Genomic DNA, 12,506 nt, shown 5'->3' with positions numbered 1-12,506 from the left:
GTGAAAATCCATTAAATGCTCCCAAATCCATAACTTTTTTAAAAAAATATTTTTTATTTTACAGACACATTTTGATTCATTGTACACAAATGGGGTACAATTTTCATTTCTGTGGTTGTACACAATGTATATTCATGCCATTCATGTAATCATACATGTATATAGGGTAATACTGTCTGTTTCATTCTACTGTTTTTCCATCCCTACCCCCTCCCATCCTTTTTCCTCTACACCATCCGAAGTTCCTTCATTCTTCTCTCCAACCCCTCCTCCCCCGCCACCCCTCCATCATTATATATTGTCATCCACTTATCAGAGAAAACAATCGGCCTATGGTTTTTTGGACTTGGCCTAGGAGAAATCCAAGATGGCGGACAAGAGGGCGGCTGCGTTCCTTGTCACTCTGTAACTCCCGTTCCATAACTTTTTGAGTGCCCCCATGGCAGATGTCATGAGTGGAAAACTAAACCTGACCTCATGTGACTAATTGCAGTCAAAACACTGATACACAATACCAAAATAAACAAACAGACAAATGAACGAACCACTGATACACTAAAAATATTGTATAAGATTACCTTCAACCTTGGTGTATAAGGTGTATTTGAAACATTAATGAATTTCATGTTTACATCCCCAGGATACTTCATAATGTATATGCAAATGTTCCAAAATTTAAAAAAATTTGAAATCTGAAACACTTCTGGTCTCAAGCATTTTGGATAATGGAAACTCAGCCTGTAGTAGGATTCTCTAGTAGTATTAGTGTCTAATTTAGATTTGTAGCTTCATAGCTAATCAGCCCAGCTATGTGATTTTTCTTCAGCATTGTTTAGTTTCTTGAATATAGTCATGGATTGAATAGTTGCGTTTACCAAAATTGAGCTTTTTTAGACTAGTTAAATTGAGAAAGAATGGGACAAGGGAGTTGTAATTTAGTCCTTTCATTTTATGATGAGAATTCTGTGATGAATATTGTTAAATATTTTTTGTAAAAGAAATTCTTAGTAAAGTTTATTGGTAGCAATATAAATCAATTACAATTAAAAACCAAACTAAATAAATTTACCAAATGAATAAATCTTAACCACAATTAATTGCCTATAAAATATCTGGCAGATATATTTAAAAAGCCACCAATATTAATTTTCTTTGTAAATCAGTTGTAAAAAAAAACATTTATATAATCTCCATTAGTACTTGGAAGTACAAATACAGAAAGTCAAATAAGGTTCAGAAGACCTCATAACATATGACAAAATAAAAAAACAAAGATAATTTTTAAATTGCTTAATTTACTACATAGCATTTTTTAATATAAAAAGCTTTAAACAGTACACATTTTCTGGATTATACATGAAACTTCACCTCCAGATGTCTTTTCTGTCAAATATTTAATATTTCTTCATTGTTAAGATCTTAAATTTTCACTTCTGGCTGGATTTTTCTTCCTTGATAATTCTTTTTGTTATTCTGCTGAAGTAGTTATCACAGAAGGAATTAAGACCTTGATATGGCAGAAAATGATCACTTAGCAGATGTGAATACTAGTCCAGGTTTTTGAATTTCTTCACTTTTTCCATTGCGATCAAGTGCCTTGACATGTGATGGAAAACTTCTGCACACAGTTGCTGATGAGTTTCAGGCATGGGTGCCAGGGGACCATCTCTGTAGCATACTCTGGTGTATACACTGGTAACCAGTAGATTAGTCTTGCACCTAATATGATGGTCTCAGCTCAAAGTTTAAAAGGTCAAAAAACATCACTCAAGTGATAACTCGAGGAAACAGGAACATGGCTTTCTGGACTTTCTTTTTCTTTTTTTAATCCTCCTTGGTATTTCTTTCTGTGAACCTGTTCTTATAGATTCTCTGATACCATATGGAGGATCAGTGATAATGGCATCAAAATATGTGCCCTTCCTCCAGGAAGGTTTAGATGCATCTGAAACCTGGACAATTGAGGTAATACTTCTGTAAATGGTACTAATGAAGATTTGCCTTATTATTTTCATCTGGTCCTCTCCATTTCTGGTTTTTCCTGCCAGCCTTTCCCAAGTCATGAACTATATTGTAGTCCATGTCTATCCCGTGTTTATATATGTACCAAAATGAGCAGATGCTATCAAGAGGCCACCTGTTCCATCAAATGGATTGAGAACAGTATCATTTTCTTTCACTTTTCCATAGTTTGCCATGATGAATGATAAACCAGAATCCATATTTGTATTTCTAATAAAGTGCCTCTTTTTAACACTATATGACTCAATTAGCTTTCTATGTCCATCTGCAGTTCATCTACCAAAATAAATATATGGATTCTCAGGGATGCAGTTAGGCTCAAACCATACTAGAGAATATATGTTCTAGTTTCTTTAAGTTCATTTTTCCTTCAAATGGCAGAAATTCAAGGGCATCTGTTCATTTGACTTTTTCTTCTTGTGTCAATGTTTTATTAAATGTGCAGTTCATATAAAGTCTGAATGTAGAAATGGAACCAGTTCCTCAGGGTAATTTTTAAGAGAACTATACAGCTCTTCAGGAGATCATCTGTGACCTCATAGTTCAAATACAGATTTGGCACACACTGTCCATTTCACTAAGTTTCTTGAAGTATCTCAGAGGGAATATTAAGAATCCAAATGGAGACTTCCCCTAAGTTTCCTGATTGTTGATGAACTGACCTCCAAAAAGTGAAAGCAAAGATTTTATTTCCCTCCCTTTCTCTGGTTCCTCTCTAGTATCATCTAAGTGATGTTTTTGCCTGGTACTCCAGAATTATCTTGGTAGGCTGAATTCCAGTTGCTCCTGGGCCATGAGCGTAGATGCCTGTTCATGGCGTGTGGCTGTGCCATTGTGGCTGCTCGCCATGCACCTGTGCCGTGAGTAGTGAGTACTGTCCGATGTGTTTAAGTGAAGAGGAAGCAAAATTTTGGATTTTCTTAAAAAATACTCTTAACGTTGAGACAGCGTTAATATAATTGTATTACTTTGTGGCTTATGTACCCCAAATGTCTTGCCTAGCACCACACAAACACACACACACACACACACACACACACACATACACACACACAAAGTAAATGTGGCATAATCTCCACGTCATTATTTCCCCCCCTAAGGTCTGTCTATGATGGTGAGGAACATGGACGATTCATGGAGAAGCTTGAAACTCGCATTCGCAATCATGACCGAGAAATTGAGAAAATGTGCAACTTTCATTACCAAGGCTTTGTGGACTCTATTACTGAACTGCTGAAAGTGAGAGGAGAAGCCCAGAAACTCAAGGTAAGAAGAGACTATGAAATACTTGTTTCTCTGTCTGCTTTGGGGTTCTGATTAGCATTAACAGAGGAGGGAGGGCTGAATGTGTAGCTCAGTGGTAGAATGCTAGCCTTGCACCTGTGAGGCACTGGGTTCAATCCTCAGCACCACATAAAAATAAATATGTCAAAAATAAAGGTATTGTGTCCATCTGCAACTGAAAAAATTATTAAAAAAAGAGTAGGGATTATTGCTGATCACATATTTGTGGTAAAGATTTTTGTGTAGTAAGAAAGGAATTTACACTGAAGCCTAGATAATTGAGATCATCTCCATTAGCTGAAAAGAATAGGCTTTCAAATTAGAGCTTAATTGGGATCCCTACAAGTGAATCAGAACCAGTGATCAATATCTGTTTCTTTCAAATGGAAACTTAATTTGGGTTTTGTTTTTTGCTTCCTTGATGGATATAAGCCATCTCTGCAGGATGACAGAATTTATGGGGCATTACTATAGGATTATTTGCAACATGGCACCTAGACCAAGGATAAAAAGACCTGTGGTCATTGTGAAATGTCTTCTACCTGAAGATGAAGGTACTTTCTTGATGTGACAGATTCAGGTTCAGGAAGGAAGCTAGTCACATTGGTCTGGTCCTTGGCATAGCAAATTCTCTTATGTTGTATACCAGACTTTGCTTATTGATCTTGTATCTAGTGACCCCACTGTTAAATTGAGTAGCATGTATATTTTTTTTTTTTTGAGTTTTCTGTGGAAATACTTCTGATATGATCTGTAAGTAGTAATTTTTTTTTTCTTTCTTTCCAGTGCTTATGCTTTTACTTTTTTTTTTCTTACTGGATTTTTAATTATAATCCTACAAGGATTTTCTTGGGCATGGGGTTCACAATGAGTATAAAATTCATCTAAAAGAATACATTGGTGAGAAAGGCAAAGAAACAATTTTATTGAGGGCAAAATGGGCTATCATTTATAAATTTTATTCTAAAGCTAAGGTATTTTAAAAACTCATTTTGACTGCAAAACATGTCCTTAACTATCACATTTCTTAATTTATTTATTGTGGAATATTATGTTTTGCTACAGAAATATGAGTATGTTTGATTGTGGGATGCTGTGTTGGTCCTCACTTGGGATATTATGTAATAACCTTATTATTTTTATAAAATCTACAAAATTCTGAAGTCAAAAACACATTGGGGCCTGAGATTTTAATTTTTTTTTCCATCGGGAATTAAACTCAGGGGTGCACAACCACTGAGCTATAGTCTCAGCTCTTTTTATTTTATATTTTGAAACAGGGTCTCTCTAGATTGCTTGAGACCTTGCTAAACCACTGAGGCTGTCTTGGAACTTGTGATCTTCCTGCTTCAGTCTCTCTAGTGGGAGGGAATACAGGTGTTCCCACTGTTCCCAGTGGTCCTAAGGTTTTTAAAAAGGAGTTCATTAACCTGTACAGTAGCATGCATCCATCATGAGAAATAGAATAGTGCCAACATGACTAAATCTCTCTTGTACCTCTCTCTGACTTCCTCCACCTGAGAGGGAACAAGTCTTTTGGATTGTTGTTAATGTACTAGTTGGGCTCACCCAGCCATCCCAGCTTCCTGTCCTCATCTTGGGCTATTCTTTTCTGTGCACTGCAAATATCTGTACCCTAAACTTCTCTCACAGTTTCTTTAGGACTGTGCTCCATGATAGGCAATGGGATATTGAAGTGGCCGTGTAGTAGAATACCTGCTTGGCCAGATAGTAGTGAATATTGCCCATAACTACGCTTGCCAGTTATTGGTATCACTTGCTAATTGGTACTTTTCTGCTCTTCCTCTTTTTTTTTTTGGCACTGGGGATTGGACTCAGGGGCACTCAACCACAGAGCCACATCCCCAACCCTATTTTATATTTCATTTAGAGACAGGATCTCACTGACTCACTTGGTGCCTCAGCATTGCTGGCACCGGCTTTGAACTCTCGACCCTCCTGCCTTAGCCTCCCAAGCCACTGGGATTATAGGCGTCCACCACTGCCCCTGGCTGCTCTTCCTCTTACTTCTTTTCCATTACTTCAGATTGATTCAAGTTACAGATTCCTTCAGATTGGTCGGGATGCCTCTGAAGGCACACCTGAACTAGGTGCAGGGTTTTTGACTCCTTCAGGCCCCACCCAATTACTGTGAGGGCATTTACACTACATGTTATATCATGTGTGTGTATGTGCATTTGTGAGTGTGTGTGTGCACACATGTTAATAACTAATGTTGTTGATGCTCAAAGAGACATCACAGGAAATATTGGGTTGGGGAGTGCAGTAAAAGTATGGTTAGTAGCAATGTTGATAAGGTCTGAGATGATGAAAGTTCTATATTCTTTATTTTTTAACATCAGTGGAGACATCAGTAGATATTAGCAAGAGTGTGTGCCTGTTCCTTTAAATTGCAAACTATAGATCATTTAAAGACTTAATCACATATTTTGACCATTGGAATGAGAGGTTAAGGAGAATATGGAATTGTTTGGAGCAGTTAAGAATTAATGATCTAGAAAGAACTAAGATAAAAACATCAGGATAATAAACGTAGAGAAAAATTGACTTGAGTTAAAAAGTCGAATTTATACCTGACCTTTTCAGGTATACATGGATGAAGTGAGGGATGTATATGATAAAATTTGTTCTTTCTTGGTAAGATTCTTTGTGGGTTACTTTTTCTATTTTATTTTTCTCTCTTTTTTTCTTTTCTCTCCAAAGTTAAAATGTGATCTTTGGTCATTATTGTATCTTAGTTTGGAATATTCCAAACTAAAAATATCTGTCAGTAAAATTTTCTTTTCATTGTTCAAAAGGTCATGCAAAGATCCAATAGCAAAGTCGATGTCATTTAAACTCAAGAGAATGCCCAGGACCAACATGTGATAGAATACTAAAACTATCTAGCTACCCAACGGAGTCTTTTTACATTAAAATTTGATCTTTATTCAACTGTTGCCTAAATATTTGTTTTTTTTATGAGTTTAAATTGTCTTCTCTCCACAGAATCAAGTGACGGATACTAATAGAAAACTACAACATGAGGGAAAGGAAGTAAGGCCAGTTTACCTTTTGACAAAATCTTTTGTTTCATGCCATTCTCTTTTGATGTCTGTTCTTCATTTAGTGGGCTTGTAAGACCATAATCAGCATGTTGGAAGTACCTGGGCATTATGGTTGCTTCTTCTAGTATTTCTCTGAATTTAATGAATGTGGCCTCTACAAAGTGTGATGAGAGAGTATGCAGCCTTCCTCTGCTGTGTTTAAAGCCACTGAGTGGTCCTAATGTGGCCAAGACTGTTCCCCTTCCAGGAATGATGTTTCCCACTATTCATATACTTCAAATCTTTCCTCATATCTTACCACCTTTATTTTTAATTGGTGCATTTTAAAATACTGCCTTCTTAATAAGACTGTTCCTAACTGCCTTATTTGAAGTTGTAGTCACACTTTCATTCCCTGCGTTCTTTTAAAGTTTTCACATTTTGCTTTTATCCATTATACTCTTCTGTACTATCATACTCTCTCCCTCCCCTGCCTCTTTTTTTGGGGGTGCTGAGGATGTAACCCCGGGCCTCACATGTCGGGCAAGCGCTTTACCACTGAGCTACATCTGCAGCTCTCATACTTTTGATATGTATTTTTACTTAATTGTTTTTTCTTCCTGTCTCCCTCCATTAGAAATTAAGCTTCCTGTGTTCAGAAATATTTGTTTTATTTATTGCTATATCCCTGCCATCTACTCAAATAGTGATTGGCAGAAAGTGTTTAAACAATGAATCATTTTTCTCTTCATTGATACATCCACCATTTAAATCTTTGCGTTTACATTATTTATTTTGTGTCCATTTATTTACTTGGTCCTTATGGCAGACCAATAACAAAGTCAGGATAGGTGTTATCACTATTTTATTAATGAAGAAACTAGAACAGAGGATTTGCTCAAGTTTACATTGATATGTGGAAGGCTAGGACTAAAACCCAAGTTTTCTGAGTCATAGTCCTTTATGTTCTCTGTATCATGCGCCTTCCTTATCACTAATGCTTAGAGTTTGATTTTAATAATATTTAAATCAAGCTATTGATTGTTCTGTCGGTTAAAGAGGGCCATTCTTGTTGATTCTTTTTTGCACAATATCTAAGGAGATAACATTTTTAGGTGTGAGTATGGGATGAATGCTGCAAGTGAATATGTGAATTACTGTTTTTTGTCTCACATGTTCTAGATTCTATAGACAGTTCAGTTTCTCCTAGTTATATTGTGGGATGACTGTAGATAGAAGCCTTTAGGATGGGAAGAAAAATGGTTAGTCTTCACTAAACTGGATCTCTTAGAAAAGCCACATCTTCTAAGTGTGTGGTTTATTTGTTGAAATAGAGACTTAGTTGAAGATGATTTCCATGTACATTTGAAACTGAACAGGAAGGACTGTTTTCCTCCAGGAGTCTAGCACTGATAAAAGAAACAGGATCTTTTTAGAAGATTGATGAACCCAAGAGTCTCAATGATTTGGAGAAAGTATGCAAAAAAATTTTTTTTTCCTCCTGGATAGTTCCTGTATTTTAGGATTTCATTTTCCCTAGCCCTTCCTATGGTAGTCTGTATCTTGGGGAGAAAGTGGGAAGCTGTGCAGGAATGTTTTACTGGTTGGAAAGGCAGTTCCTTAGTCCACTTGGCAGGTCTTACTATGAAACTGTCTGGGATTTTCTGATGAATTGAACACAGTGTGGAAAAATGTGACTGAAAGCTTTTTATTTATAGCTATTGGCATAATTCAGTTTTTTTCCCTCTTGCCAAGCTGGTAATAGCAATGGAAGAGCTGAAGCAGTGTCGACTACAACAGAGAAATATTTCTGCCACTGTTGATAAATTAATGCTGTGTCTTCCAGGTGAGGAACTGGAACTGGAGTAGGATTTTTGATGAAATTCCTTTACTTTTAATTAGCCTTTCACTTTCACTCAATAATGCTTGTGTGCTCTTTCTCTTTTTCAAGTCCTAGAGATGTACAGCAAACTGAGGGACCAGATGAAAACTAAAAGGTAAAAATTTTTTTTCTTAAACAATTTTTATTATTTATGAAATTTCTGTTACTTAGACTACTTTTAAGATTCATATTTGTCATTACTTTTCAAAAATTGACAAGTCTATAGCATCTTCTCTATGCTTTTGTGAACCTGTTGATTCATCCTAGATTTATCTGCATATACTAATGCTCTGTATTATATTTGATAATGTATACATTATCAATGTATACAGTGTATACATGCAACTTGATTTTTGGAAGACCCAGTTGTTTAGGGGAAAAGCATATAATTGTTTTAGTGATAGTTTGAGAAACATGTTTTGGTTTCTTATTGTGGTAGAAAAAATAGTCACTAGTTCTGGTACAGGAATGTATGTGTCAGGGTTCTCTAGAAAAACAGTCAGTAGGATATTTTGTGTGTGTGGGGGGGCGGGCAGTGTGTATATATCTGGGGAAGTATTTGTTTTAGGAATTGACTCCATGATAGTAAGTTCAAAACCTGCAAGGTAGGCTGGTGAGCTAGAGGCTTACAGAAGAGTTAATGTTATATCTTAAGTTCAAAGGCAAAGTCGGCTGGTGGACTTCCTTCTTCCTATAGGGAGGTCAGCCTTTAAAACAAACAAACAAACAAACAAACAAACCACTAAGGTCTTCAACTGTGATTGGAGGGCCACTCACATTATGAAAGGTAATCTTTACTTCTAGTCTCGTGATTTCAGTATTCATCTTGTCCAAAAAATACTTCATGGAAACATCTAAGAAAATGTTGGACCTGGGTACCATGGCATAACCAAGTTGACAAATAAAATTAACCACCACAAAGGGCAAGGTCAATGTGAAATTCAGAAGATTCTTTTCCCATATAAAGTTTTCTTCTAGTTTTATTCCAGAGGAAACTCTTATAGTGACTTTTTTACTCTTACTACCCAAATAGAAGTAAGCATAGCCACCCTCTCTGCCTTGGGATACTCTCCAGTATGAGGAGGGTGCCTGCAGCAATAGGATAAACAAAGTACATCTTCTTGGAATGTTAATTGGACCTAGGTTTGAGGTTAAATGTATGCAGTTAAATATAATTAATATTGAAATAAAACTAGAGGCACTGTGGATAAAAATCCTAAATTGTCAAGAAATTTGAAACTAAAGCATGAGCTATCAAAAATCGTTGATTTTTGATATTGTTGATTTATCAAATTGTCTCCCAGACTCCCTTTTTTTTTTCTACAAGAGGATATGCTCACCTATCAATATATAGGTAGAAAACTATGAGAAGTTCTGTTCGATGAGATATGAAAGTAGTAATATTACCCAAATAACCTTCTAGCAAAGGTCTAAAATTGCAGAGAATAAAAACAAAATTGATGGAATTCTTCTAATTTGGAGATATTAATTTTCCAGTTTTCAAAAATATTTTTAGCTGTAGATGAATACAATATCTTTATTTTATTTTATTTTTTACATGGTACAGAGAATGGAACCCAGTGCCTCACACGTGCTAGGCAAATACTTTATCTCTGAGCCACAACCCCAGCCAATTTCCCAATTTTGATTCATATATAAAATATATGTAAATATATATAGCATAAATGTAAATGAACACAGAGAGATTATATATATTTTCAGAAACTACAAACGAAAATTTTGTCCCCTTCCTTGGTCTCATTCTTTACCCTATTCCTCTGAGGTATCATAAGTATCCTAGTCCATGTTTTAAATATCTATAAATCATACATTATTTTTGTGCTCAAAAACATTTATGTAGGTGATTTCTCAGTATTTGTTTTTTGAGATCCATTCTTTCATTCAACAGAAATGAACTGAGTACCTACTATATGCTAGGCATTACTCTTGGTTATTGGGAATATGTACAGTTGTGAACAAGACATACAAAAATATCTGCCCTTGTAGGGCTTAGATACCAATAGAGAGCCCATTTTCTTTATATATATATATAGATCTAGTATGCTTATTTTAATCACTGTGATTTTTTATTATATAAATAATACACATTTCTCTTCCCAATTCCAGTGATTGTCTTAACTGTTCTTCACCAATATTTTTGGCTCAACCTTTTTTTTGGCACAAGATAGGATTATTTTTTCTGGCTTTCTTTGTGTAGGTTGGGCCATGTTTTTATTTCTGACTGATAAGATGTTAATGTAAGTGACATCACTTTGGGATTTAGCATTTAATTTCCAGTGCAGCTCTCTCCAGAGTTCTCTTATTTTCCCTTGGTCAGGACAAAAGTCAACTTTTAAAGATGGTGGTTTAAACTTTGAATACCTTCAGTGAGCTTTCCTGCCAACCTTTATGAATGTATAACCCAAATAAGTTTAAAACTGTGGTTTTAAATCACTGAGATTTTGGAGGTGATCCTGACTGATACTGAGGGATATTGGGTCTATTTCCAGCTATTTGCTGTGGTAGACAGTGGTGCAATAAATACCCTTGTTCCTATCTCTGTGGACTCAGTTTCTTGAAAGTGGTGCTCTTCAAATATTGTAATGCATGTGGATCACATGGGGATTTGCTAAATGTAGATCTGATTTAATAGGTCTGGGGTTGTTCAGATTTTGCATTTTTTTTTACAAAGCTCCCAGGTGATGGCCAATTCAACTGGCATAGCATTTATACCTGAAAGGTGATCAGCTGAATCAGAGAAGGATAATGTGGCCTTTGGTCTTGTTAGATATTGTCTCCATTGTGATTTACCCATTTGCACTATCACGAGCATTTTATGGGAGGTTCTGTTACTTGTTGGTAGTGTCTCTATTGTCAGACTTTTTATTTTTGCCATTCTGATGATTGTGAAATGATAGATCACTTATGATTTTTCATTTCTTTGATTACATTGCTAACTAGAGTGTTTTTTAGACTTTGAGGAGGTTTGCTTTCATATGCTTTGCACATTTTTCTAGGTGGTTTTTTTTTTTTTTTTCTTTTTTCCCTTCATTCATAGACTTTCATACGCTTTGAATGTCTTTTTCTTTTTTTTGCCACAAACACTGTCTTCCAATGTATGGCTTATCTATTAACTTTGTATACGTAGTATTTTTTTGTTGCACAGTGGTTTTAAGTTTTGATAATAGTCAAATTTATTTTGTGAATATTAAATAAAATTTATTTTTAAATATTTCCAAGTTCAATATAAATAGCTTTCTTTTTGCCTCACCAGCTGAAAGAGATGAACATGATGTAGTCATGTTACCTTAGTCTGATTTTCTACAAGAACAGCCTTCTTCTGTGCAACCCAAGGCAACAGAAAATGTAAATTAACATTGATATATTACTAACATCTAATTCTTATACCTAATTACCCAATTCAAGTTTTGCCAGTTGCCTCAATCATTGTTCATTAACCCAAAGAATTCAGTTCAGATCACATGCTGTATTGAGTTGTAATGTTTCTTTAGTCTTCTTGAGTCTGTAATTGTCTTCAGTCTTTCTTTGATTTTTGTGGTCTTGTTACTTTTAAGGATTACAGGCTTGTTATTTTATAGGGCAATTTTGCTTTTTAAAAAAGATAGTATGTGTCAATCTTTGTTTTTTAAGTGAACTGTTTAGATATTTTATATTAGTGCAATCATCAGTGTATGAGTTTAAATCTATCTTCTAATTTTTTTTTTTTTTTTTTTTTTGGGTACTGGAGATTTAACTTAGAGGTACTTTACCACTGAGCTACATCCCCAGCCCCCACCTTTTTTAAAATTTTGAGAGAGTCCTCACTAAGTGCTTAGAGCCTTGATAAGTTGCTGAGGCTGGTCTTGAACTTGCAATTCTCCTGTCTTAGCCTCCTGAGCTGCTGGGACTGCAGGTGTGCGCCACTGCTCTCGGCTTCTAATTTATTTTCTGTTTGTCCTATCCGTTCTTTGTTATTTCTTTCTATTCTTGCCTTATTCTAAATCAATTGGCTGCATTTTAGGATTCCATTTTGTCTCCACTAATGCCTATTGTCTGTACTTTATCTTTTTAGCAATTGCTTCTAATCTTAAAATGCTTAACTTTTGGTGGATCTTTAAATAATGTCATGTCGAATCATTCAAGATTCTTATAACAATATACTTCCCTTTAAAGGGAAATGCTGTTCTCATTTGATCATTACATATTGTATGCATGTGTTGAATTGTCACTGTGTATCCCAAAAATATGTATGCTTATTATCTGTCAATTAA

General features: G+C 35.4%; 1 protein-coding gene and 1 pseudogene across 4 annotated transcripts in view; one reads left to right on the top strand and one right to left on the bottom strand.

Annotated features, from left to right (window-relative positions):
• The window catches only part of Exoc6b (exocyst complex component 6B), a 579,628-nt gene that overhangs the window by 81,570 nt on the left and 485,552 nt on the right, over positions 1-12,506 (top strand). For 3 of the 4 annotated variants that reach the window (XM_047523341.1, XM_047523339.1, XM_047523338.1), the window contains exons 2-5: positions 3,123-3,288; positions 6,316-6,363; positions 8,109-8,199; positions 8,305-8,350. In XM_047523341.1, the coding sequence (XP_047379297.1) occupies positions 3,123-3,288; positions 6,316-6,363; positions 8,109-8,199; positions 8,305-8,350 (351 nt within the window). The remainder of the gene's footprint in view (positions 1-3,122; positions 3,289-6,315; positions 6,364-8,108; positions 8,200-8,304; positions 8,351-12,506) is intronic. The other variant, XM_047523340.1, reaches the window with a different exon arrangement.
• On the bottom strand, positions 1,428-3,106 carry LOC124963471 (tRNA (guanine(10)-N2)-methyltransferase homolog; annotated as a pseudogene).

This window comes from Sciurus carolinensis, chromosome 13 (genome assembly GCF_902686445.1).
Source record: "Sciurus carolinensis chromosome 13, mSciCar1.2, whole genome shotgun sequence".
Classification (NCBI taxonomy): domain Eukaryota; kingdom Metazoa; phylum Chordata; class Mammalia; order Rodentia; family Sciuridae; genus Sciurus; species Sciurus carolinensis.
Note: the sequence above shows the minus strand (reverse complement) of the source record. Positions and strands in the feature narration are given on the sequence as shown.